This window comes from Rhinolophus sinicus, linkage group LG18 (assembly GCF_036562045.2).
Source record: "Rhinolophus sinicus isolate RSC01 linkage group LG18, ASM3656204v1, whole genome shotgun sequence".
NCBI lineage: Eukaryota > Metazoa > Chordata > Mammalia > Chiroptera > Rhinolophidae > Rhinolophus > Rhinolophus sinicus.
Window position 1 is genome coordinate 10,385,749 of NC_133767.1, and position 27,741 is coordinate 10,413,489.

Below are 27,741 nucleotides of genomic sequence, written 5' to 3' on the forward strand. Positions count from 1 at the left end.
ACCATGAAAGTTTCAGTGGGATTTCTATGCTGCTTGTTCCCCTGTCAGGCTCACCTGCCTCGCAAGGGTCTGGTACCTGACTAGGGAGCCAGAACCCAGCCTTCAAGCTTCTGGGAGCTTCTGCAGTAATGTAGACCGACCTCTACATCCAGCCTATGATTTAACAGTCCAACAGCCTCTATGCTCTTCAGGGATCGAATGCTGGAAACCCAGACACTAGTGAGAGTGTTTTGACCCAGGCGTGACTGGCACTGATGCTGATGGAACACGTAACACTACTGAACGAGCACATACAGCCCCATCGCACGACCACCGGGATCAGCGGGAGAGAACTAGATCGAATAAAGACTTTTTAAAGAAGTTTGAAGGCCTTTGGGAGCAGAAGGCCCAGTAGTGGCTGAAACCTCTGGCTAGGAACCAAAACAGGATGTCCAAGAGAAGTGGAACCTCAAAGCATGTAATCCAATCACTCCTAAAGGCAGGGTCATGGGCAGGGGCGGGGTTCCATGGGAAGTTTCTTTGAGGGTGTTCCTGTTCTGGTTTCTGCTGTGAAAGTCGCTGTGTGACTCAGGCAGGTCGCTTTCCCTCTCTGGGCCCCAGCATCATTCATAAGGGAAACAGGCAGACACGATGGTCATTCCAAACGCTAACATTCTATGACTCTCTGCACTGTCACACCAAAGCATCCAAGGCTTCTTTCTTATAAACCTGAAATACAGTCTCACTCGAAGGGTTAAAATTCCTAATTTCATCCCTTGGCAATAATAATAATAATAATAATAATAATAGTAATTCATCTCTAACAAGATTAAATCAAAGGTTATTACAAACTCAGTAGCTTCAGAGACTGCGCAGATAAGAAAAATGTGGGAAGCAGGAGGGAACAGGGGAGTATGTAAAAATCCAAACTGCTGTTACCTCTTGACAGAAAAAATAATCAAAAGGTATTGTAATACTGGGTCAGCGACCCAAAACGGCAGATTGGATGGACTGATGGGGGCACCCCCTTTAGATGGACCACAGGATCCTCGCTAAAGGGTTGCATAGCATCATATCTCAGATTTTGTCATTCCCATATTCATGGGGAAAAAAATTAATTATTTATTTTACCTACGTCTCCATCGTAAACTAGGCTCTTTCAAATCTGCATGTTGCTTGCCTGGACCTGAGAGTCTTTGAGTTTTGGCCCTTAACTGATGCGATCGCCTTCCATCTGTGCATTCAGAAGGTTGGACTAGATAAACTCTTGGGTTCCCTCCAGGGCTCACACTCAAGGGTCTGGCTGAACCATCCCTGAACCCTCAGCTAACAGAGCACATCCGACTTCTTCCGTGAGTCCAAAGAGAGTACAGAATTCGTAGGAACTCATTATAGACGTGCACAGCACACGGCCACAAGTCAAGAGCACAAGCTGATGGATGGCTCCTACTGAGTGATTCAAATACCGCCCACAAAACAGATCAATGCCTGCTTCTGAATTCATTGCAAAACAAATGAAAGCAACAAAACCACCTAACGGGGCTCTGAGCTATGCAAAGGTAGGTGGGTTCTTCAAACACCTTGACCAGTCACTAGAATACTTCATGGACAACATGCTTGGTCTTCAAATTATCCAGTCATTGCCCCAACACAAAAATTATACTGTGTGCTAACACTTGCTCACACTGTGTGCTAACACTTGCACAAAACACAGAAGAGAAAACCGGGGTGAAACTTGTCAGATGCCTGCCAGACTTGCGTTTGAATACGACACTGAGTCTCACTGAGGCAACATTAACTCAAGTCAGAACCCGTTGGATGTTCCTCGACGCCAAGAGGCTTCAGGTCTCATGAACAAAACTTCAGTCGTATATTTCTCTAACAAATCTTAACCTTGTTTGTCCACACCCTCGACTTAGCTCAATAAACAGCTTGGACCAATCAACTGTACTCGGGCGTGAGTGACTGAAAACTATTTGCACGGAAATCATATCAAATACAAGCATTACTTTTAAAATAAATGGGGGATTGTGAGTCTCTATTTGACTCTTATACCCCAAATTTCACACTTCGTAGGATGGATTGATTCTCCTGCAAAAAAAAAATTAGAATGAAGAATTCAGGACAGAGGAGAACACTCTGATTTTCCATGAAGAATGATGTCACTATCTTATAATTATCATGGTTCCTATGTTTATTGTGTGCCCGTCACTCTGCTATGCCCTTCACTGACATTGCTTCATGAGGACTTCACCACAACTTTAAGCATCACATACACAGAGAAACAGAGTGAGGCTCAGAGAGGTCACATCACATGCCACTGGTCCCACTCTGCGTCAGAACTAACAGGGGACCTCCAAGCTCCTCACTGGGATTTCTCACTGTTTCTCCTGATAATACCTTAGGGTGTTTATCCAGTGCCATTATTTCTGACCTGTCATGAGAACCTTCAATTCTACCAGAATCCAAGGCGGTGGCCCTAGTACCAAAAGGGACATTAGACACATGCCTCTCTGATGCTCACAGCTATGCTTGTTCTTCTCAGAGTCATCTTGAGTTGGGCTCCACCATGCCTTTCGGCCTCCCGGGACTGGGTGCTCTGGGGAACAGGGGCTTTCCAACAGTAAAATAGCCCTCGTATTGGGTAATGAAGGCCTTTTATTTATCCTGAAAGCCATGGGCCATTTACTCTACAGCACAAACAAGAGACAGAAGCACAACACTCCTCCTCATGAGGGAACAAGGGGCAGAACCTGTGCCCTGAAAGTAAATGTGAACCTTCGGAAAACAGAATGAGTGTTGACAAAACAGCTTAGCCACAGTGCCGTCTGAAAAGACAATTTCCAAGCCACCAAAACATGTGATTAGAATTTGCTCAAGGCACACGTCTCAAATAAGAGCACGCCGTAAGCCTGTAATACTGCACATGCTTGGGTCCGCTGCAGCCTCCCAGGGGGAAATAAGTAATAACACCAGGCAGAGCACGCTTTCCTCCACAGCGATCTGTTCAGAGGCGAGCCCAGCGCGTTTTCCTGGGCATGCCTGGGGATGCCTTCTGGGCTTCCAGCCCTTAAGAGTTTTGGTCTTAAGTCTCACACACCTGGTGTGGAGTTCCAGCCCCTACCTGGTAGTTACAATGACCTTCAGGAAGTTATTTATTTGCCTCAGGTTCCACAACTATAACACAGGACGATAATCCCTCATACGTGCTTTTTTTTTGGTGATGGAAAGTCAAGGTTCCTTGAGATTGTGCATGCAAAGTACTTAATTTGATGCTCCCTGAACAAAAATGCTCATTTTTGGGATAATTAGTCCGATTCCTATTTTGAGATAGCTACTGATCCTATTTTTAGACATGGCGTCCCTCGATTATGCGGCCAAACTTTTGAGGTAAGCACATGAGGCCACAATCCCCCCCTCCCCCCCCGCCATCCCCAGAGACAGGCGCTGTCTGGCGTTTTATAATTCATCTCTGATGGGTGTGTACAAAGGAAGAGGAGGGTGGAGGAAGGAACAGTAGGAATAATATCAGAGGTCAAATGACCAGCCCAAGATCCTTCCACTTGTAAACGGTGGGGCAGAGGGTCAAACTCTAACAAACCCTGAGGCCAGGCTCTTAACTGACCTGCTTCTCTAAACTGGTCCGTGGAGCTGATGACACCAGCCTGCGGAGGAATTCTAAATTGCTTGCCCTGGTTTCAGGCACCAGTTGCTTAGCCGCCAGCCAGCGGACTTCTAGGGAACACCCTGGAGATTGAGACGAGTCTAGACTTTGACACCACACAGGCTCAGGTGAGGATCTAGACTCTGGCACTCCCCACCTCCAACCTGTCTAGCCTCTTCGTCCCTCTGTTTTTCCAGTGTAAAAAGAGGACTACGAATATTGAAAAAGCCAGGTGTGAGGCCAAAATAAGATGAGATGAAAGAGTGCCTCGCGTGATCTGCCAATGGCAGCACACCTTTCCTTTTTTCTCTTTGACACCAGACAACTCTCAGACTCTTTTGGGGGTAGCTACACCCAAGCACACACAGATAGAAGGGCCACAAGCATAGAGATGGAGAGGTGTGCTATGTGGGCGAGCGTGTGGGCAGCAGGCCTTTTCCAGAACTGTCTGTGGGGGCGCAAGTGGGCTCTCTGTAGGGGAAGGGAACAGTGTCTACATTTCAAAGCCATCTGTCTTTTCACCATTCACACAGAGACACCCAGACAGGGACGGCCATATTTGAAGCCAGCTGTTTACTGCAGACCCACTGGGGAGAACAACACGGTAAGATAAACCCCAGGAGCTGAAAGTCCAAGGCAAACGTGAGAAAGAACGAGCTGGATCCCAAAGTAGGATGCAAAATGATCTCCCAGGTATATAGGGTGGGCACTTAGTCGATGTGAATTCTATTGTTTTGAAGACGGAACTAGTGAGAAGTTAGAAGACTGATTTAGAGACAGAGAGAGAGAGAAAACTGATGAAGACAGGGATAGAGATAGAAATAGAGACAGAGATAGAGAGATAGATGATAGACAGACAGACAGACAGACAGACACAAGCAGACTGCTATAGATGGAATTCTTGCATCCCTCCAAAACTCATATGTTGAAATCCTAGCCTGGAAAGGGAAGTGGGGCCTTTGGGAGGTACTCAGATCAGGAGGATGGCACCCTTACCAAAGAGGCCTCAGAGTTCCCTCGCCGCTCCACCACGTGAGAACACAGTAAAAACATGGGCGTCTATGAATCAGGAAGTGGGTCCTCAACAGCCACCGAATCTCTTGGTGCCAAGATCTTGGACTTCCCAGCCCCCACATTGTGAGAAGGAAAGGTCTGTTGTTTATAAGCCAGCCAGTTTCTCCTATTTCCGTTACAGCAGCCTGAACACACTAAGACATGGGCATATGCTTGCATTGGCATCAAATACTTCTGGAGGAAAATAGAAGGGATTGGCAACTGCTGTTTCTCGCAAGGGAACTAAGAACTGGGGTTGTGTGTTCTAGCACGTTTCCGTTTTCATTGTCTGGCCTTTACTCGTGTGTGACTCTTTAAACCACAAACCTGAATTACTATAGTAGTAGTAATAGTAACAATAATAACAACAATGGCTGGTTAACAAAACCGAATGCACTGAGACCGTGTCCCCATACCTTAGCTACATAATTAGCTTCCATACCCTATATTCTCTAGTGGACCAGTATGTAAATAGTTAAAAACAGGACGTCTCCCCAACCCCATCTTTTATCTTCTTCAGGTACTAATGACATCTGGAGACATAGCTAGCACTCCCGTGAAAACAGCTGAGGATTAAAGAGAAGTTGGTTCCTTAAACAGCTCTCCTTTCTATCCATAGAGCTCGGGGAACAAGCTCGAAGACCCACATTCTTTCTCCCATCAGATCCCCGAGCGGGTGGGAAACTTTTAAACAGACTGCAGAGGTGTTAAAAATAGAAGTTAAGTTGCTATTGGAGATACATGGAGAATTCACCACTTGCAAATCTCTAATTATAATATGTCAAGAGTAAAATACCCTGTCAGGAGCAGTATCTAATAGAATCCAGTATTGGCTCTGTCAGCACAGCGATCCAGGTGTTTGGAGGCCTACATTAAATAGACATTCAGCAGAAAAATGTCCTGCACAGACTCCTCTCAGTCCTTGGGGAATGGAAAGGATGACCTGGTAAGTCTTGGCTGTCTGTACTTTCTCAGCTCTGGTTCGGAGCTCTGGGTGCAGCCCGCTTCCTTTTTACAGATTCTGCACTTTGTGTTAAATCATGTGCATATATTAGAAACTCTTGGAGGCTAGCAGATGGGTGGATCTTTTCTCTTCCCCAAACCACTCACTTTCTCGAAGAAACGATGGCCTCGACAATGCCCTCAGACTGGCATGAAGCACCGCAGCTGCACGCCAGAGGACAGCTCGAGTTATTCCAGGTACAACACTAACCTACGGGGAACAACTTCAGGATGCGAACACAGGGGCCACGTCTCCCAGCGTTGGGAGAATCATGGGTCTGACCTGCTGGGAGGTTACATTCCTTCCTTGGGCAATGCAGAAACTGGCGTGGGGAGAAGTGCTTGGGTAAATGCGTGAGGATGCAGACACAACTTGAAGCAAACCTGTCAGACCCTGTCCTGCACAGTCAGGAAAGCACAACTCAGAAGTCAGGCATGGACAGCAGAAGCATCTTCCCGTTTGGCCGAAGAGAGAAAACCATGCACAGCATCGTCTGTAGCAGAAAACAAGATGGCTGCTTTTACACTCCTTCAGGACCAGCCACAAACCCATCTGCTTCAGCTTATAAGGATTCTTTTCCCTTTTAAAACTTGCTGTGAGGGTATGTACCACGCAAACATGGCCGGAGGAGACAAAGTAACTGGCTAAGCAGCCCCACCACAAAATCACTCACTCCAAGCTCTGAGAGGCATTCACTGCCCTGTAAATACGCTAAGCAATGTCTGAACCAGATTCCTGGGTGTGTGCCCACTGTCAGCAATTATTTGATGGCTCCCATGCTCTAGAACTTCATCACGTTACAATAATTAACAGAACACATGTCCTGTGTTCTCTAGTGCACCAGTGGCTCTGTCAGGGAAGAAAGCTTGTCTGCTCACCAGTCCACCTCGTTGCAGAGAAGGACGTTGAACACCTCAGCTTCCCAACTGGATAAAGATTTCCTTTTTGGTAGGCATAATGAACTCTTTTGTTTCAACTTTCATTTTAGAACTGTTCTGGCTTAAGCTCTTTTCAATGGCTTCCCATTGCTCCTAATGTGGAAATCCACCGTCTTACTGAACCCACTAGGCCTGTGGGATATGCTCCTTGCTGGCTGTTCCTATTTCATCATTTGCCACTGCCCACCCCCCACGTGCCTACCCCCCCAAATCCTTTCCACGGAACCTAGACACACTGTCCTCTTTCTAATTCTTTGAATGAGCCAAGCTCTTTCCAACCTCAGGACCTCTGACCTTGCCATTCTTTCCGCATGAAAGGCTTCATCTTCTCACCTTAAATATCATCCCCTTGAAGAAAGGCTCCCAGACTGCACATTTGCAGGCAGCATCTCTAGTCTTCTTTATCGTCCCATAGCACCTGTCTTTTCCTTAAAAGCATGCTTCACGAGTTGTGTGTATGTAGGTAGCTGTTTCCACGCCACATGTTCACTCTCTGCCTCTCACACTAAGTTACAAGAGGGAAAGGACCATTTCTATTTGGGTCAGCCACCTCACCTAGCATGCACCCTGGCCTTAGCGGAGGTTTAATAAATATTTTGAATACATGGATGAATGAAAAAAATGAATCTTCCAAAGCAGTTAGTATAGTTGGCACATGTTAAGGCTTAATAAATAATGTCTGATTGAACTTTTTTTCAGTCCTAAAATCGCCGTCTAAGGCCCTACCACCATTGGTTATCACAAAACAACCAACACACAAATAAACAACCCCATCACCCCCATCTGCAAGCTGGTACAACACAGACACCTCAAAACCACCAAGCCCATTTAATCATCTCACGCCTAAGTTACTGCAGTAGCCAGCCACACAAAGGTGACAGCAGCACCGTTCACAAGAGCCAAAGGCAGACACAACCCAAGTGTCCAACAATGGCTGAAAGGATAAACAAATGTGGTCCATCCATACAATGGAATAGTATTCAGTTATATATAAAAACAAGGAAGCGCCCATACATGTTACGAGATGGATGACCCTTGAAAACCTTGTATTATTGGAAAGAGGCCAGACACGAAAGGTCATATATTACACGATTTCATTTTTATGAAGTATCCAGAATAGGCAAATCCATAGAGACAGAAAGCAGATTAGTGGTTGCCAGAGGCTGGGAGAGAGAGGAATGGAGAATGTCTGCTTCGTGGGCATAGATAGGGTTTCCTTTTGGGTGATGGAAATGTCCTTGAACTAGACAATGGTGATGGTTGTACTACACTGGGAATATACTTAATGCCACTGAGTTGTATACGTTAAAATGGTAAGTTTTATGTTTTACACAACTCTACAAAAGGGGGAAAAGCAACAGAAAATTTTAGAATGTATAGTATTTTTAAACTTTTCCAAATTTAACCTCCAGGTTAGCAAAGTACCAGACAGCAAAGTTAGTCAATGGTTGCTTTCAGGTACAGGCAATATATCATGCTTCAAACCGACAAAATTCTTCACAAGTGTTGGTTTTTCCAGAGGCCTGGACGCAGGAGGAAGAGGCACAAATACCTTACATTTATAAAATGTTCCAGACTCGAGGCTTCATGTGCCCAAATAGCTAAAGAATTCTGGAGAATGTGAGGTCCCAAATGTGTATCTTGTGGTATCCATGACGACGTTAGGTGGTACACAAATGAACGTTAATTTCAATAATCATTTTTCCTTTAAGGTTATCTTTGATTCATAGCCAAAAACACTAGTTTTCACTGATGGTGGTGTTAAAATGTTTCTTTTGTGTTTTGTTTGACTTGTTTTTAACCCATCCACCTGCAATAAAATTTATTCTTTTGGGTACATAGAGTCGTGTAACAACCACTGTCAAAATACAGAACAATTTCTCTGCCCTACAGAATTCTCCCTTACTGACCTCTGCAGTGCAGGCCTCCACCCACTAGGGCCCAGCAATAAAACGGAAGAGATGGGGGTCACACATCACAACATGGACCAACCGCAAACGTTATGAGGCTCATTGAAGGAGGGCTGGCGCAGACATGCAGAGTGGCTGCAAATGGATGGGCACAAGATTTGTTTTTGGGGTGATGGGACTACTTCAAAATTAGATTATGGTGATGCTGGCACAACTCTGGAAATACACTAAAAATCAGTGAATGCCACACGTAAAATTGGCAAGTTTCACGGTACGTAAATTACATCTCCCTAAAGCTGTTTAAAAAAAATGTTAACCATGGTGTGTGATCCCATTGAAATGACACGATTCCAGAACAGGCGAAGCTGTGGGAACAGAAAGTAGGTGAGCGTTGCCCTTCACACAGGAACGTAGTTAACAGATTCACATAAGTAATCAGAGAGGAGGCCAGTAGATGACGCCAACTGCGGGGCTGGGATGACAGGCACCGGCGCAGGCATTGCTTTTGGGCAGGACGCATGGGGTGGGGTGTGCGCCCCACTGTCAGTCCCGGAATCCTGGCGCCCCTGCCCGCCCCCCAAAGAGGAAGCCCACTTACTGTAGCGGTGCCCGAGACGGTCTGCGCGCTGGTGTCCCCTGCGCTCTGCTCCGAGTGCGACTGGGCGGGAGGGTACAGGTTTAACGTGTGCTCGGCGACGGCGGTCTGGCCCGTGTACTCTGGCGCGGGGTGGGGATGAGGGGCCGTGTATTCCGCGGGGATGCCGTTCTGAGGGGGGGCGAACTGGGCCGAAGCGTAAGGCTGAGCCATTGTGTCAGGGGCAGCTGCTGCTTCCTGATTACCCTGAAAAATCACAGAAGTGGAGAGAACACGTGAGAACACCGTGAGCGTGGCGGAGCAGCACCTTCCCCCGGGCCCAGGGATTAGTTACCCAGACGCGTTGGAGGTGCCAGCACGGTGCCCAAAGCCCAGTGCATCTACCTCATCTTCACCAGACCCCACAAAGAAGGAGGAACCATCCTTCAAAGAACCCCACTGTGCAGATGGCAGAACTCAAAGCTCAGCAAGGGCCACCCCTTTCTGCACCGAGGTCATCAGCCCAACAGCCAAAGGCTGTGAGGGGCTGTGTTCTACTGAATTGGATTTTTCTGGCAGGGCTTCCTTGTTTCATTCCCATTTGGAGACATGTGAGCCTGTACTTGTCTCCAGTGACAGCAGAGCCTTGATTTGATACTTAAAATGCCAAGAGAGATTAAATTGAATGTGTGTGTTCTCGAGAGGAGAGACACTTCGTCTAAGCATTTGAATTTAATCAAAGTTTTATGTGACTTGGCTCACATAATGGGATGGGGGTGTCCTTTTAATGGGGGTCACAGTGTGTGTGTGTGTGTGTGTGTGTGTGTGTGTGTGTGTGGTTTTCTCAGTGCCAATATGAAGCGGCCAATGAGAATTCAGAGCCTAATTTGCACAAAGATGGCACTCTATGATATTCCCATTTTAAGTATCTCTGCAAAGTGCTGGACTCATTAGTCAATGCCTCTCCTCACCCCGTCTTATTTTTTATTTTTTGTAATCACAGAGTATTATATAACAATTCACCCTTCAGATCCAGGCAAAACATGCAGTGCCATAATTACAGGCAAGTCAAAGAATAAAAAAAGAGAAAAAGAAAAAACACCCTGAATTCAAATGCTTCCATTTCAGGAAACATCTCTCTCTCTCTCTCCACCTCCACCCCCGCCCCCATAACTCTATTACCCTACACACACACACACACACACACACACACACACACACACAGCACCAGAAACTGTAACCCAGCGGTCCGAATTTTCCATGGTCTCAAGAGATGGGATTGCACACTTAGAGAGAGATGGAGAAAGAAAAAAACTAAAGCTTAGTAATTCAGCACACCAAGTCGTTGCCTCTCCCATTGTCTGTGGTCAATTAGATGTGACTTCAGCCCTCATCTAATGATAGCAAGGCAAAAATGTCAGAATTGCTCACATCTCCTCAGGCCTCACCACCAACACTTGAGAGCCGCAGAAACATTGTAACACAGAGAAGGGAAAGAAGTTTATTCTCAGAGCTGCTGCACAGAACTGGCTCATTTGTTTCGAGGGGACCCTAATTAGAATGTTCAAGATGACACGTGGAAGAGAAGAAAGCTTACGAGAAGTTTAAAACATTTTACAAGTGAAAACATTCCCATCAGGTCTTTTCCTCCCCCGGAGTAATTTCTCCAACCGTCTGTGCCATTGGAAGCAGAAATGCACAGCCATTTCTTTCTTTCTAACAGGCTTTCATGGCATTTGGGGCTGTGCAGGGTCTTCCATCTGTGCTGTGGTTCTGTACATGAAAAGGGAACCCTGTCCATCCTCAGGGAACCACAGGGGGCATGTATTGTCCTTGCCGCTCAGTGTTCACTTTTCCTCAAGGATAGTGCCCAGTTTCCTTTTAGGGGACACGGCTACCCTCAGCCTACGTACCTAGGACAGATGTGGCTTAGCCCCGCCTCCCCTTTCCTCATGTGACCCGGCCTGGCTAATCAGAGGGTTCCACTCTCACAGTCATGGGGATTTGTGTTCATGCCCATCTATCTAAATCAGTGAGTTAAGCCCTAGTAACTCCGATGAGCTTAGTCCTGAGGCTCTCCTGGAGTTTGGGGGGGGGGAGGGGAAGGGAATTCTCCTTCAGCTGTGATTGGCAGCTGTAAAAATAATGTTAAGCCTGGAGCTGCCAAACATTGCCTCTTGAAGAGGGTCTGCCTAAAGCAGAAGCCAACCCAGAGTGAAACGCAGCCCAGAAACAGAGCAAGTGAGTCGCGGGGACATCATTTGAAGTCTTGGATCGAGCTTTACTGGCCGTTAGTAATGTCACTGTTGGTTTTAGTTACATTTGTCAGTAAATGTCTTATTTTGCTTAAGCTAGCGTTTCTGTTACTTACAACCCAAAGGGTCCTGATTAATCCTAAAGAAGTCCTCTGCTAGTTGAGCCAACTAGCCTCTTCTCATGTGCAGGGCTGTGCAAGGAACATATCATAGCCCGGAGAACAGAAAGTCCATTTGGATGTCACTTCCTTCTTGCCGAGAAGCCCCAGAAACTTTGGGACCTTGGGAACTGTCCTAAGAGAAATTCATGGTGACAGATTCTACTTCTGCCCAAAGGTCTGTTTCAGCCTCTACCTTCCCCCTGGCTCAGCTCTGAATTGAAAGACAGACTTGTGAGAAACTCCAGGTGTCGCCTTGTAGGGGAGCATGAAATGATGGAAGAGAAATGGTAAAGAGATGGTCATGCAAGACCAACGTTTCTCTCCACCTCCTTCAGTGGAAAACACTTTCACAGGAACATGTATGCCTTTGCTCCCCGCAGAGCCATCTCTGGAGGAGGGTCCCAGTCTCACAGGCTCAAGCCAGACCGCACAGGCTCTCTGCTGGGATCTGAGCTCTCTGTTTGGGGGAGAAGGGCCTGCCTCAGGAGGTCTATGGTCGCTCCATCCTCTGAACTCCATTAGGTTTTCCCATTGACTGCCTCCTCTGCTTGGACAGCCCGCCCCTACTCCCTTGCCTGGCTAGTCTCTACTTGACTTTGAGTTCCCAATGAAGAGTTTTCTCGTCCAGCAAGGCTTCGTTGGCACTTAAACCACGTCAGCTGCCTGCCTTCTGTAACTCACTGTCGCTTGGGGCCATATCACACATCACGCCAAGTACTGCCATTGCCTTCTTATTTGTCTGCGAGCACCCTGAGGGCAGGGGACTGTGTCACACTGTGTGTCCCATCTTCAGTCTTCAGCAGCATGCTAGCTGCAAAGTAGGTATTTTACAATGGTTTGCTAGGTGAATGCGTGCTTGACTGATAAACTCTGGGCTCTGTAAAGCTTAAAGCTTAATTTGGCAACAGGAGATAGTTGGGGCTGGGACAGTTGGGGCGGAATTGGCATATGGCCCATTGGAGAAGTCTGGCCCACTACTGGGCTGTAAAGCAGGCAGAGAAAGGGGGTGCATTCTAGCTAAACAAAGGAGGGGTGGTTCAGCTAGAATCGGGAATCGGCAGTAGAGAGGATGGTGCAAAAAGGGTGAGTTGGGAGCTTTTTCAGAATTTGCTTTCCATCACGGGCTCTCTGAATGGTACACATGCGTGCACACACACTGGCTTCAAGTTCCACAGAAGTGGGCTGACTGAGGAGAGGAAGACCCAGGATGGCCTCAGGCTTCTGTCCCCCATCTGAACGGCAGCCCCTTCTCTTCACCAATGTGGTCAGGAGACAAACTGAGTGACACCTTCCTTCAGGCCTGCTGGGTACCTGGCACCAGGATGGGTGCTTTGCATCCGTTCTGAAACGCAGATGACTGTTCCCAGCAGACATCAGGCAACGATACGGGACAAGTTCTGGGTGCCATAACTGTGCAGGGAGGGTTGCTACTGGCATCTAGTGGGTGAAGGCCAGGGATATTGCCCACATTGTACAGTGCACAGGATGGCCCCCACTACAAAGGATTATCCGGCCCCAAATGTTAATAGTGCAGAAGTCTAGAATCCCTACCTTGTACGCACTGCCTCTCTAAGCCCACTTTGTTTTACTGTTAAGTATACTGAAGCCTAGAACTGGTAAATCATCTTACAAGGCTGAAGCCATAAGTAGCTCTTTGAGACGCCAGGAGCTGAACCCAAGCCTATGTTATTCTATGCCCAGGTGTCTCTCATCTGGCAAGACTGTCACCTGATGGGGAGCTGCGTTCCCATTTGTAAATAAACAAATCTCACTGTCACATATACACGATGGTCTCAAGACCTGTTTCCACCTGGTGGCGTGTTAGACCCTGTGGGGAAGTCAGGTGCTGGGATATTGGATTCAAAGATGCTAGTGTTCCCTTGGCCAGATTAGGGTGTTAACCCTTGGTGAGTGTTAGAGCTCAGGTCTTGATAACTTCTGCCATCTCAAGCCCAAGGACTCACTTCACAAGGTTCTGAGGCCACCCTAGGAAAGGCAAGGGCCGACTAGGAGCATCATGGGAGCCAGGACAAACCACCAAGCCCTAGCAAATCTTGTGGCAATCTGGCAAAGCCAGGGCACCGAGCTCTCAGAACTGTACCCATGGTCGCTGAGGAGCCGACAGGTAGCTTTCATGTCCACGGGCTCTGGGCTGCACTCCTGTTCCTGGAGTTCTCAAACAGATGTTGGTGGGACCCCCCATGGTTACTTATTAACACTGACAGCCGTTCCACAGAGACCCAAATTAATATTCCCAACATTTGCACTTTGGGCTAATTACAGCTAATATTTAATTAAGATCACTGCACTTCCTATGGAATGATTTTTCACCTTCAAAGGGCTTCAGAGATATCTTTGTTTCCTCCCCAGTGATGTTCCTCGAGTCTTAGCTTGGCTGAAATGTATTTTCTGGAAAAATACATTCACATTAAGGGCACCTTTTCCACTCCAGGTCAAGGCACATCGTGGGCACGCGAATAGGCTCCTGGTTGAAAACTGAAGCCAATTGCATGCAGGTGACAGTGACAGGCAGACATTTGGAGCATTCAGGCTAGACATTCCCTCATTTGCCGAAGCTGCCTTCTTTCTTCTGCTCTGATGCCAAACCCCCACCTTTCCCTAAATAAGTGGCATGATCACAGAGATTCTGATAGTTACAGAGTTGCGGTGCTTGTGGGTGTTTGGAGCTGGTGGGGGTTGTGATTCTGATTTGCACGCATCCCCCACATCACTGAGCAAGTGCTTCCAGAGATTTTTGCAAACCTAACATCTCATTTTCAGTGCCTGGACTTTCTTGGGTTGCTGCTAAATACACGAAAGGGGGGTAAAAGAGGGAACCAAGACCTGATGTTTTAAAACCCACTTGTGCTTGAAATAAAGAACATCATTTAGGATAAACGTAGAAGAAACTTCCCTGTCCGCATACATGAATCCTCAATTAGAGCAACTCATCAACAGACAGATAATGTGGGACCTCCCCTCATTACCCGAGACCCCCCAAATAGGTAGCTTGCACTCCAGTTACTGGGAGCAAAAGGAGATTAAAATGCAACCAAGTCTGATTTATCAAAGCAAAAAAAAAACACAAAAAAAGCCATTTCAATTTAAATATTTTACTGAAGCATGAAATAGCAGGATATTATTGCTATTTTAAGACAAACATTGCAATCTGTCTATTAGCATAGTGTGTAGACCCTGCTGCATGCAGACATTTAGAGAGCCGTTCCTCAAACGCATGGGGAAATTATTAGGTCACTGAAAAGAAACAACCTGCACCCTTAATTTTCTCTCTGAGATGGGCTCAGGAGACCAGAGTCCGAAAATGAGAGGGCTTTTCCCCCCAGACACCTCTCTTCTCCTGTTCATTGTGCTGAATGGTTCAGTAATGGTAGTTTTGGGAAACTAACAAGAGAATAAAGGGGGGCAGCCCATCAGACTTTGCAAAATATTTTCGCTCCACATCTAATGCAAACCACATTTCAACTGAGAAATATTCTTTACGTGGCACAGCACGAGACCTGTTTATCCCTCTCAGTGTAACTGCCTGACTTTCACTAACGGGGGAACGTGGCTGCTTTCATGGCTGCTGAGGTGGCTTGTAAAACAATCAAGGATTTTTCTGTGTGTGTGTGTGTGTGTGTGTGTGTTTCCCCAGCTGTAATCGTCAAACTTTCTCAGCATCACCTCCCCTTTTGCTTCTGGATTTTATTTGTTCCCATTGCATTCCTTGCCCAGAAAACCCTCTTCTGGCCGAAACACAGCCCTTATAACCAAGAGAAGACCTCACAGGAATTGTGAGGCCCTAATAGAGCAGCTGATTACATAGATTCACACAGCCAAAGAAAGCAGCCACTCCAGCCATGGGACACCCCCCCACCAACTCAGACTCGCTGGAAGAAACTGCATTCTTGGTTGCCTGCAGTTTCCAGTCTTGCTAACAGTTTGTTTTACTTTAGTTTAGTAGCTGGTCTGTTCTACTTCTCTGGCAAGAAATCGCGCCTATCCAGAGAAAGCCTCCAGTGCTGGACTCAGAACTAAGCTGCCTCGTGCCCCCGGGGCTTTGAAACAAAGAAGGAAAATGCAAAAATGACACCATTAACCTGCTGGTTCTAAGGCCAGCTCAGTTCCACACATCAAGCAGAAAGCTGACACACACACACTCTCAGCTGAAATCCTCTCCTTTCCCCCGCGATTCAAGGAGCAGAGTCTGCGTCTCAGAGGGCAACGGAGACTCAACGTAAGGAGAGTCTGCAGCTTAATTCAAATCACAATTCCGAGTGAAAAAGAAAATGGGAAACAAAAAATACCTGCTCCACCATCCTGCTTCCTTCCTCCTCCATAAACTTAGCAGCTGTTCTAGACCCACAGCACAAAGCATCTGCTCAAAGCAAGCCTGTTAGGAGCCAGGGTGCGTGCGCTGTGCAACGTGTGTGGATGGCTGGGGTGTTGCAGCAGAGGGAGTGAGGCTGCCTGGCTGACCTCCCCCTCAACATCTGACTGCTCCCCAAACCAACCCCAGATGGGACTCATTCCGCCAGCGAGGCCTGGCCCATCAATCACAGCTCGCTCCTCCTCTGCCTCCAGATCTGTTTCAGAGAGCACACTGAGCCGATGATGATATAGAGGCAGAAGGAAAAAAATACACGCGCGCTCACGCACGCACGCGCGCACACACACACACACACCACAACACTCGACTACATTAATAGCTGTTTAAAAAACATTAGAAATGCTAGCCTATGCATCGCCTGGAGCTGGAATTTTTCATTACTAAACTAAATATACAGTATGCAAAGTTATGAAACCCACCGGGAGCTTGCTACTATCCTATTTTGTTTTAGATTTTTAAGAGGGGCAGACGTTGGAGGTAGCAGGGGGAGAGACAGCAGGGGTGAAGAAATAGTTCAAAGAAAGAAAGGGATGGTGAGAGAGGTAAAGTGAAAAAAATAATAATACCATGAGAACACTGGGGACGAATTTATAACAAAGCTGCGCGACTTGACTGCAAAGTGATGTTAACATACGGGAAAGGATGCTTGTGCGGGAGATTGGAGGCCTGGCTTCAGTGCAGACTGGCTGTGTGATCTTAGGCAAGTTGTTGCAATACGTGGGGCAATAGTCTTTGCTTCTGTTTTAGTGGGAATAATGAGTGAGTTCCTGGGGTAATTTTGAGGATCGAAATAAAAATCAAAGCAAACACATACCGGGGCCTGGATCGTCGTATGCGCTATACAAACAGACTCACCCCTTTCAATAAAATAGTGAGCGAAATCCAAGACCCTGTTGGCCGCTGTGGGCTATGTAGTAGTCAAGAGAGGTAACAGGCTTTCAAGAAAGGAACCCACCGATGACCACAAAACCGCAGGGTGAGAAATGCCATGAAGGAAACACACACCGGGTCTTGCTTTCTTTGTTTCTTGAACTTTTGTCTCTTCCTAGCTCATTGTTTTTTGTTTTGTTTTGTTTTTGTTTTTTTCAGTTCTCTTCCAATGAGCAAAAATGAAACCTCATGCAAAAAACTGCGATTTCAATGCCAAATGCTGCCGCTTTATTTAAAGCTACAAATACTTTATTCTTCCTTTATTATTAAAAGCACAACAACCAGAGTGAAATGTCAACACAATTACAGGGTTTATTTGGTCGTGTCTTTCTTACTCATCAAGGGAGAAGGTTCAAGAGTCCCGTCCACCCTTCCTGTGGATAGGTGCTTACCACCGAGATGTCTAGCTATGAAAGGAGAGATCTTCCTACCCTGGAGGGGATGGATGGGGTTTCTGAAGTGATTAAATTTGTAATTAAATTGTGTAACAGAGGAGAAGGTGAGGGCAGAGGAGGCTGCCTGGAAGAATTCAACTTTCCTGCTGGTCTGTTGGTGGTACTAGTTCAGGTAGTTTCCCGGGTGATTTTTTTTTTTTTTTTTTTTTAAGTCCACCTCCTCAGGGTTGGAAAGAAAATCTGGATAAATGGTACTTGTGTCATCCTCACATTTCCACTTCCAGTCATGCCCTGGGGATACCGCTCACATAGGATTAAATAAGCAGCTTTTTGGGTTCCTTAAAGGGCTGTGTCAGCCCCGCTCTCAGAGCTGCACAGCCATGGAGACCCACAGCCCTTTTGTTGCACGACTGCAGCCCAACACGTGGACTCAGTGGTCACTCATGAGCGGTGTCTTTCCTGTCCTTACTGATAACTGAAAAGCCAACCGTCTGTCCTTCAACCAAAGTCCTAGAAAGCAAGAGGGACCAGGTCAAGACAAACTTCCTGGTGAAGAATGTTCTGGGAGTAATGGAGAAAATACTAAAACAAACAACCAACCAAACAAGAACTAAACCCCGCACTAAATAGAGAAGAGCGTTTCAGGTAGAAATGATCAGAGATGCAACAGGGTATAATTGGTCCTTAGCCAGTGGACCATCAGATCACTTGGGGTACTCTCTTAAAATAATCAGGCTCCAGGACTTCACCCCAGACCTCCTGGCTGAAGGTCTCCGAGGGTGGGACCAGGCATGGGCACTCTGTAAAGGTGCCCCAGGTCATCCTTTTCTTTTCATTCCGATACACAATCCTGGGGGACACTATTCTGTGTTTTTCAAATATAGGTGTGATCCCATGGGATGTAAAACCCATGCAGGGGGTGACCACACCAGCATTCTTGAAATGAAATAAACTATATCACACTGGAAAAGAATGGAATAGAATAATGTGAGTATTGTTCATGAAGCCTTTATGTAGGTGAATTGGGTGGCAACCTAAAAATGTCTTTAGTTTTCTCACTTATTAATATAAATAACAATACATATTTGCCTTCCCAAGGGGATTCCTGTGATGTTTTGGGGAGAAAATCCGCAGGAATGTGCTTTATAGTCTGGAATGCCCTGTGAGGATATATGTCCTGTTGTGGGGATGAGATCAGTCCCCCTGCTAGTCCAGCAAAGTAGTCCCGCTGGAGAACATGTGAGGAGACGCGTGGGGTCCTGTGGCCCTGCACTAGGCACTTCTCACGACTACCCCAATGACACAGACATGATGGTCCCTTTTAACGAAAGAAAACTGAGACTCCAAACAAGCGAAAAAAAATTTCCCAATGGGAGCTAGTAAATGAGTCAAGTGGCAGAACTAGAACCGGAAGCTAATTTAGTCTTATTAAAGAATTCCTGCCATTGAATCCATAAGATGGAGATGGAGATGCTAGTGAAGAGGAAGATGCTGGTGATGATGACAAAGGTGGAGATGACGATGGAGATGATAGAGATGGTGGTGACGGTGGTGACGGTGGTGATGGTGGTGATGGTGGTGATTGTGGTGACGGTGGTGACAGTGGTGATGGTGGTGGTGGTGGTGATGGTGGTGCGATAAGAAAACTTTTTAATCATTATGTACCAGTCATTCTTCTAAGTACTGAGGATGCACAAATTCAACCAAGTAGTTTTGCCTACGTTACCTCATTTGATAAGAACCCGATGTGATACATACTATCATTCCCTTTTCAAGGGAAGTGGTTGCTTCTTCATACACAACTAGTAAGTGCTAGTTACCCAAACCCATCAGACACCTAAACTCTATAATCTTCAGTCCTCGGAGATGGGCTCAAATCTGACCTCAATTAGGTAAACATACAAATCTTGGTTTTTCCTAACTACACCGGCTTACAGTAAAACATCTCTTGGACAAAGAACTCTGAAATTGCTCTGAGGCCATAATTCACAAAAGTAAACTATAAAGATAATAGGAATCCATGTCACAGATTCAAGTGAAAGCAATTTGTTTCATTTTATGTTCCTGGCCTTGTGAGAGATGGAGAGATTGAGAGAGAGAGAGAGAGAGAGAGAGAGAGAGAGAGAGAGAGAGAGAACAGAAAGAGAACAGAAGCCATCTTGCTATGGCTGACAAACACCAGCCCCAGAAATACAGACCGGCCGTGTGGGCTGCCAGCTTGCACGACGAGGTGTCATGTTTGCAAAATGTTCCATCCTGATTTTACATTTGGAGTCACAGAAGGCAATGTAGAGGTTGTTTTCCCCAACTCCTTAAAAGTTAGTGACAATCAAATATTTATGGCACTCCGTGCAAGTCAGAAGCCTTGATATGGTTGCTTATGAGGTGATATTTCCAAAGGGAAATAAATGTGCTCATCTCTTAAAAAATTAGCTGCCTCCGGAGCAAGTGAAATTCCCAACAAGCAGCATTAGACACTTAAGAAAACGGCTTTTCTCATCTTGCTTTCCCTTGCCCCAGGGGCTCCGAGCGCCCTGACTTGTCCTTGAAAATACTGGTCAAAGTTTGACATTATATACATTTTGATTTTGACAGTCTCTGTATTTTTATATTACATACATTTTGATGTCCGTCTCCGACTAGACTGGAAACTCCATGAGGACAGAAACCTCATCTGTTTTTCTCCTTGTTGTTGCTTCAAGCATTTCAAAGAGTGGCAGGCACACACATACACAATCAAATGTTTTGTTGAATGAAAAACGCATCTCCACACTAGTCCCTTTATCCCTATTGGACCCAAGAAACACTCTGGCGCATGCGGCACCTGACGCTCGCAGCACCTTAGAGCCCTGACAAACAAGGTCAAACCATGGAATGTCAGTCTGCACCACTGAGAAGGCTGCCCCCACGGGGATATCCCCATGTACTGAAGTCATGCAGCTCCATCTGTCTGCATACCAACTAGCTACCAATGTCTTATCACTGCACATTATTAAGAAAAAGGAACAGCCAGAGCCGCTCTCATTCTTTGAGTTCATGCTAAGCACCAGCCAATGCTGGTCCTTATATTTATATAACCTAACTTCATCTCTCCAAGAATTATATTTTTGGTAGGCTTATTCTTTTAATAGACTTATTTTCATCACACTCATTTCACAGGTAAGGAAGCAAAAAGGCCTTGAAGCTAGCAAGAAGCAGAGGTAGACCTCAAAGCCAAGTCTTTCTCCAAAGCTGAGGTCCTTCAAGTATGTGATGATTGACCTCTTTTTTCGCTAAGATGTGGCGTGATATTTATAAGGGTCACAGTGAAACAATTGTGAAACAATCGCAAAATATGTTTTGACAAAGTTGGAGGTTACCAAAAAGTCATGAGATCTTCTTCCTGCCATTCTAAGATCCAATACCCAACCAAGTGCATGAATAGCATTCATGATAATGATGGTGATTATAACATTGATAATGACAATAATATAATTAGAAGGGCTCTCACTATGTGCTTTCCACTGCCCTAAATGTTGTATAAATGTGACTCCCTCAATGCACCCCTCAAGCCATAATGAAGACGCAATCAGTATCTTCACTTTATAGATGGGAGGCTTTGAAAGACTAAGTAAATCATCTGAAGTCATGCTCACAGTGTATGATGAAACTCATACTTGTAGCAATCTGATTCAGACCCCAAAGCAGGAAGTTGAAAAATATTTAGAGGAAGTTCCTGCGTACCGTTCATCCAGTTTCCCCCAAAGGTAACCAAGGGCATAACTCTATTACGCTTTCAAAATCAGGCAACCGACATTGTGTGACTACCACTCCACTGTGCCATGAACACAATGAGGAGCTGGGCAGTAAAAGTTCAGCTGCTGGCATTATTTTGCTGTCAGTACCATTGCCACCATCACCACTGCCATCTATACCTGAGTGACAGACAGCTGGAGCCACCCACAACTGTCACAAACACAGTGGTGTGGAAAGAAAGGCAGAAAACTAGTAGACGAATGAACCGAGCCAAAAAGTACTGGCAAAAACCATTATCATCAGGGAAGGAACAGAGAGCCATGCATTTTTAATTATAGTTCAGGAAGGTGTCTTCACCTCCTGGGTATGGAGGAAACCTTCAGTCCTGGGCACACTTTCACTTTCATAATCTATCTCCCTTCACAGCCAGCTATTTTCTAAAGAAGGAAAAATGGTCTCACCACCATCACCACCAGGGTAAATCAGTGTCGGATTTACATTCAAGATGAATTTCAAGGACTTGTACCATTGCTAATATGGCTCCATTGAGCCAGATCCGTGGAAGCAAAAGGATGGATTTTGTTCCCTTAAATAGCTTGTTTACAGTCACCCTGCAGATATGATTTGGGATACTATCGCCGTGTTGCCTACTCCATCATAGCTTTCCAGAGGATTCTCTGCCTGCTTCTAAAAGAGGACATTGATAGATTTAACGCGAGGCAACTTTCTTTGTACGAGAAGAGGTCACTCTACATACAGACAGCACCAAGTAGCCAGTTTAGGTAAATAAATAGGGTGTCGCTGAGTAAGGTACCCTACTGCACATCACCAAGCATCTGTCACTACATTTCAAAAAATCGGCAGCATTAAGTCACACTGCTAGGGAGACAATCACATGCTCTCCCCATGGAATGATCTCACACATAATGAAATGTTCTAGCGAAGGGAAACGTAAACATTCGAGATACAAATCCATGCAAGGAGTCGATAGCATTGTCTTGTGTATGGATGAATTCACAGTCATTTCCTCTCACACCACACGGTGAAAACTCGCTTTTCCATCCATCAGGAAGGTCCCTGTCGCACGGCCACTCATGGACATTTCCTCACTGTCTTCTTTGGGCCCCTTCTCAAAACTGGATGCTACACAAAGCTGAAACCACCCCCGTGGCCTTGAGGAAACATGGCACAATTAACACACAGCAACTACATACCACCCCATGCAGTTTAGAAGGAATTTACAGAATGAAACATTTGAGTGTATTTTCAATGATCCAGTTTCCTCACATGACTCTCAGAGGCCTTCTCCTAAGAGCGTGATCTCTTCAAGGCAGGGGCTTACACTCTGCGTCTTTCATGATTCCCTCTTTTTCGTCTGCGTTTTGTAATCAGGTGTCTGACATGATAAATATCTGTTGGCTTGCAATCACCTCACTTGTAGAAAGATGTCTAATCTGGTTACTGCAACAGGCAAAGATGATAAAATATGACCTTGTCTTTCATTGTGTGTTGCATAAGTGTTAGCCTCTAATAGTTTGCCAACGAGGAAAAAAAAAAAGAGAGGTTGTCATAAAATGAATTACACTTGGCATCGGAGGAAATGAAATTAGGAGAGGCTGCCAGGAAGCAGGGGTAATGAACTATTCCAATAGGCAAGAACTTGATATTCATGCAATTGTTTTAGCAGCTAAGTATGGCGCATCCTTGGGTGGCAGGTGCTGTGCTAGGTTCAGGGGACATGGGGGAGCTGAAGACAGCATTAGCCCAGGTACCACTGTAGCTGCAGGCTGGCAGAAGTCACAGGCCAGACCAGGAATTTACGGTGCCACGGATATGTGCCACGAGAAGAGAAATAGAAAGAGCAAAAGGGCTCACCTATCCCCTTTGATTTATCGAGGATGGCTTTCCAGAAGCACTGATATCTAAACTGAGAGTTGAAGGGTGAGCAGGAAATAACCAGGTGGTGGGAAACAGGTTGACAAAACAATCTATGGGGAGGCCAGATGTAACGTGGCAGTGGGAGGAAATCTCTCAGACCAGAATCAATGAAAAAGAAGTGAACGAAAACAATGAGGGTATTTTCAGAGCAAGCCGCAGGACCTTCCCAAAAGAGAGAGCTGAGCTAGAGACCTGGAGGCTCCAGGATTGTAAGGCTCCTGAGGGCAGAGGCCCACCTCTGTCTTGCCTGGCACCACATTCCTAGCACGGTTAGAAGGGCATGAACACAGTAGGTGCTAAAAAATGTTTTGGTTAAATGGAAGAGTAAATGCAACGATGACACAAGCCAGGATAAAGCAAGTCTAGGGAAGAAGGAGAAGGGATCTAATCATGTAAACGACATCCTTGAAATGACATCCTTGAGACTACCTTTTCTCTTGAAGCAACTCCAGTGCTTGAAACAGAGAAAACAGGTGGTCAGTTCAGGTAAGCAAACAGGAGAGAGGTTCATGACCCTCTTCATCACCACCATCATGATAGCTTAGCCGAGGAGAGGATGTAAAGGTGACCGGGAGCATTTGCACATGGTCTGTTTGAGGCACACATACCATATGGGAAGGTAAGTAGGATGGGTACCATCCATACCCATTTTACAGAAGAGAAAGCTGAGACCCAGGTAACTCAAAGACATGTTCAAGTTCAGAGAGCCAATAAATGTATTAGCTAGGATTTGAACTCTAGGTATGTTTCCATTGCACCCCATTACTTCCTAAGTGTTCCATTCCTGTGACCCAACAAGACTAGCTGTATCAATAGGTTTTATTTGCATGATGCATTTCTGGGTTTCTTCCATCCCTATTCCATAAACGTTTAAGTGGACAATAAGAAAACAAATGTGAACGTTATGACAATTGGAATTCGCATCAGAACAAAGGGAAAATAAAAATTTATTGGCCTTACAAATTCAATACAACCCAACTTAGCATAAGCATACCAGCATTGAAGTTACAACTTTTTTTTTGGTTTTTAAATTAAGTCCAGAGGGATTGAAACCAAAGAGCTCCATTTTCCTAAGTGAACAGCCAAGTTCAATAACTGACCTTGTCCCGACACAAGGGTTTCTCAGTCTGTGGCCCTCAACTAAAGTACCACGTGAGACGGGAGACCCTTGATTTCTTCATGTATGTTTGATCAGTGCATATGTATTATTTTTCTGTAGCTCAGAATATGTGATATTTTAAGGCTATCGGCCTGAGTGAATGCTAAGCTGAGAGAATTGCATTTTGAAGTAGAGAGGGCCAGACTAACTGAAAAAAGAAGAGTTTTTGTGAAATGTCTAGGTGGATCCAAGCAAGACGGTGGGTTTTCAGATATATGGAAAAAGTGTGCCTTACTTGCACATAAGAGCGAATTGGCCTAATGGTGAGAAATTTTATTCAGATACCAATAGTGCAGAATAGAAGTCTAGCCAAATAAATTGTGTGATCACTACGTAAGCAACCTAAGACTTTCAAGTTAACTTATGCAAACAACTCCCAGGTAAGAAAACGGGCTGATGAAAGTTAAGTAAGTTGAATTCAAAAGGCCTTCAAAGAATTGCCTTAAAATTTTTCAAATCTGATTGTGCAGCTTGTGTTTTTGTCTCATGTAAGTAAGTGCCCACTGGCAGCATTCATCCCCTTCACTAAGCGCTTTTCCTTATTTGATTTTTAACAAGCCTGTCTTCTGCAGACAGAATGGAATATTCTTGGAACCCACCCAAAGTAGACAAAAAGTTGTCCTTACATTCAGATATTATTAACTCATGTATTAGACTCAAGTATATTGAACACCTACTGTTGCAGGTTGAATTGTGTCCCTTTTCCCCCCCTCCCCAGATTCAAGTATTGGAGTCCTAGACCTTTTATCTCAGCATGTCAACTTACTTGGGAATGGAGTAATTACAGACATTATTAGTTAAGTAGAAGTGAGGTCACACTGGAGTAGATTGGACTCTTAACCTCTTGTGACTGTACTTACACAAAGGGGGAAATTTGGACACAGACGTGCACACAAGAACTCCAGGTGAAAGGAGAGAGCAGGGTGATGCTTCTATAGCCAAGGAATGCCAAAGATGTCCTGCCAACACCAGCAGCTAAGAGGGAGGCCTGGATCACACTCTTCCTCCCAGCCCTCAGAAGGAACCAGCTTTGCAGACACCTTGGTCTTAGACGTCTGGCCTCAAGAACTCTGAGACAATACATTTCTGTTATTTCAGTCACCCCATTTGTGGTGCTTTGTTACAGCAGCCCTGGAAAAATGATACAACTGCTATGTGCTCATCACTGGAAACACAATAATAGGTGAAGTCATTCCCTGCCTTGGGGAGCATAGGGTCCAGTGACGGAAATACAACCCAGTAAACCAGCTAAGAATGATGTTCTCTTGTCCTCTCTTCCCACTCTTCACACTTAGGAGGAGGTGGGGGCACATAACAATATTCGTGCCATCTCATCTGATGTCTGTGAAGCAGATCCTGTAATCCCAGTTGGAGACGTTTAAGAATTTGAGATGTCTGCCCTAGCACTGTGGCTCCACCCTGGGCTGTCCTTATGTGATGGCCCTTAGCCGTATGTGGTCACTGAGCTCGTCTGAAATGTGGCTCGTCTGAAATGAGGTGTGTGTACAAGGGAAAAAAATGTAAAAGATCTCTGTACTGGTTTTATTTTGATTACACGTTGAAATGATGGTAGTTTGGACATATTGATACTGGGCTCAATAAAACATTCTTGGTTGTATATTGAGCTATAACGGGTTGAACAGAGCCTTGAAATAGAATTCACCTGTTTCTACCAAATTCTTTTTTTAAACCTACATATGTGGGGTAGATTGTGACCCTCCTAATTCTGCTGGACAGCATTGGTGTTACCCACTGTTTCGAGGGCCGTGGAGCTAGGTGAGAGCCATGCTGACTGGTGACGAACTGACTGGCAGAGCTGGGATTGAACTCAGACCATTGAAATCTGAAGTCCCTGCTTCTTCACAATTACCAAGCTACTATCTCAGCACCACAAGCAAAAAATCTTTAGAAATGTCTTCACAGAGGTGAGTAGAGAAGTGGGAAGCTTGATTCCCACACCACCCGTCACCCAATCTTTGAGGTGTTAAAAATGCTTCACTTTACCTGACCCTTTCTGTACAATTTCAGCATCAACCCCAAGACACCTTTCACAAAAGGCCACCTTTGAACAGAACAGAACAGAACTTTACCATATCCAACTAAGCTCCAAGGCTCTGAGAATCCGTGTCTAAAGTACCTAGTTGGGGACAGGAGAGGTAAAAGGCTTTTAAAAGCTTGTTTTAAGTATGAGTGAAATCAACTGACTAATGTTTACACTGGGCAGCTTTCTGCAAAGATGAAATAAACTCTCCACAAATAGCCTACGGAGCTCAGACATTCGCTGTGTGTGAGGTCAGGGAAGAGCCCTTGAACACACTCCAATCTGCAGGATGCTTAAGGCATCAGCAGACATTCTGAGCTCGAGCTTGTTCTGCAAGGTTATCCACTGGATTTGGTAGGGAAGAAACTAGATATTTTTTAAATCTCACAGACACAAGGTAGGATGTCTTGCTTTTATCCATTCACCCATTCATGCATTCACACACTCACTCAAGATGTGTTTCTTGACTATGTTTCAGGCACTGAGAGACAGACAAGGGATACTTCCATCTCTGTGGCTGGTCCCTCGTAGGCTTAGCATCAGCATTTGGTTTTGCATTAATATATAACATATTCAGACATGTTCAAGTGGGATGCAAATATGGATCAGGAGAGATACGGGAAGATCAATGATCAAAACAAATGTCATGGGTTTTATAAGTCTCAGTGCAAATGATTACGGGAGTCAGAGAGGAAGCCTTCCAATTCAGAGATGGAAGGTGCATGGAATGCTTCATGAAGGATACAATGGTCAAGATGAGTCTGGAAGGAGAAGATGGAGGGAGTTAGGTGGGAATCCAAAGCAGAGGGAAAGCAGGAACCACAGCTTCAGGGCGTCTAAGAACACAGAGCACGCGGAGTTATATGGCTCGAGTGTGTGTGCAAGTGGGGATTTGGCAGGAATTGGAACTAGAAATAAGGCTGAGGGTATATGAAGAACAGGGAATGCCATATAAAGTCGTCTGGATTTGATCCTTTCAGTGATGGGAGGCCATTGAAGAGTTCCAGGAATGGGGATGGCGTGGTCAGACTTGTATTCTAGACCGAGCACTCTGGCCAGTAAATGGCGAGTGCATTGGAGAGAAAAAATGGTGGAGACGGGGAGGGAAGAGCAAAGATGACAGCAGTCATCCATGAGAGAAACGACAAAGCCGGGCGGAGATGGAACCAGACGCCCACTCTCAAGGCTGTTTTTTCACATCAATAAGGATACCAACGGCTCTAATCTTATCGTTTGCATCCTTTCCTGTGTCCAGTGCAAAAGAACTGATTTTTGAATTTTTATTTTAATAAGATTGAACGAACGTCACCCCTCCGGCCACCCCCAAGATATTTGGAGCGATTACACAAAATAAGGAAATTGTGTTTGTGTTCTGTAGTCTTTGCCATGAGAATGCTAGAGTGGTCAAATTAAAAAAAGAAAAGAAACAGAAAGACTCTACAAGGATTACATCATTGGAACACAAATACATTCAAGCAAACAAAGTCCTACTTTGAACTTAAATGCAACAAATTTTTGAATAAATGCTATGGGGTGGTAGAGAAAAAAAAGGATGATAATGGTGGTGGTGGTGGTGGTGGTGGTGATGGGGGGGGGATTTATAAAGTCCTTTATAT

General features: G+C 45.4%; 1 protein-coding gene across 50 annotated transcripts in view; it reads right to left on the reverse strand.

Annotated features, from left to right (window-relative positions):
• RBFOX1 (RNA binding fox-1 homolog 1) overlaps positions 1-27,741 on the reverse strand; it is a 1,997,160-nt gene that overhangs the window by 173,845 nt on the left and 1,795,574 nt on the right. For 47 of the 50 annotated variants that reach the window (XM_074323048.1, XM_074323033.1, XM_074323028.1 and 44 more), the window contains one exon: positions 9,146-9,388. In XM_074323048.1, the coding sequence (XP_074179149.1) occupies positions 9,146-9,388 (243 nt within the window). Of the gene's footprint in view, positions 1-9,145; positions 9,389-15,844; positions 15,991-27,741 lie in introns of those variants that run through there. The other 3 variants (XM_074323063.1, XM_074323056.1, XM_074323062.1) reach the window with 3 other exon arrangements.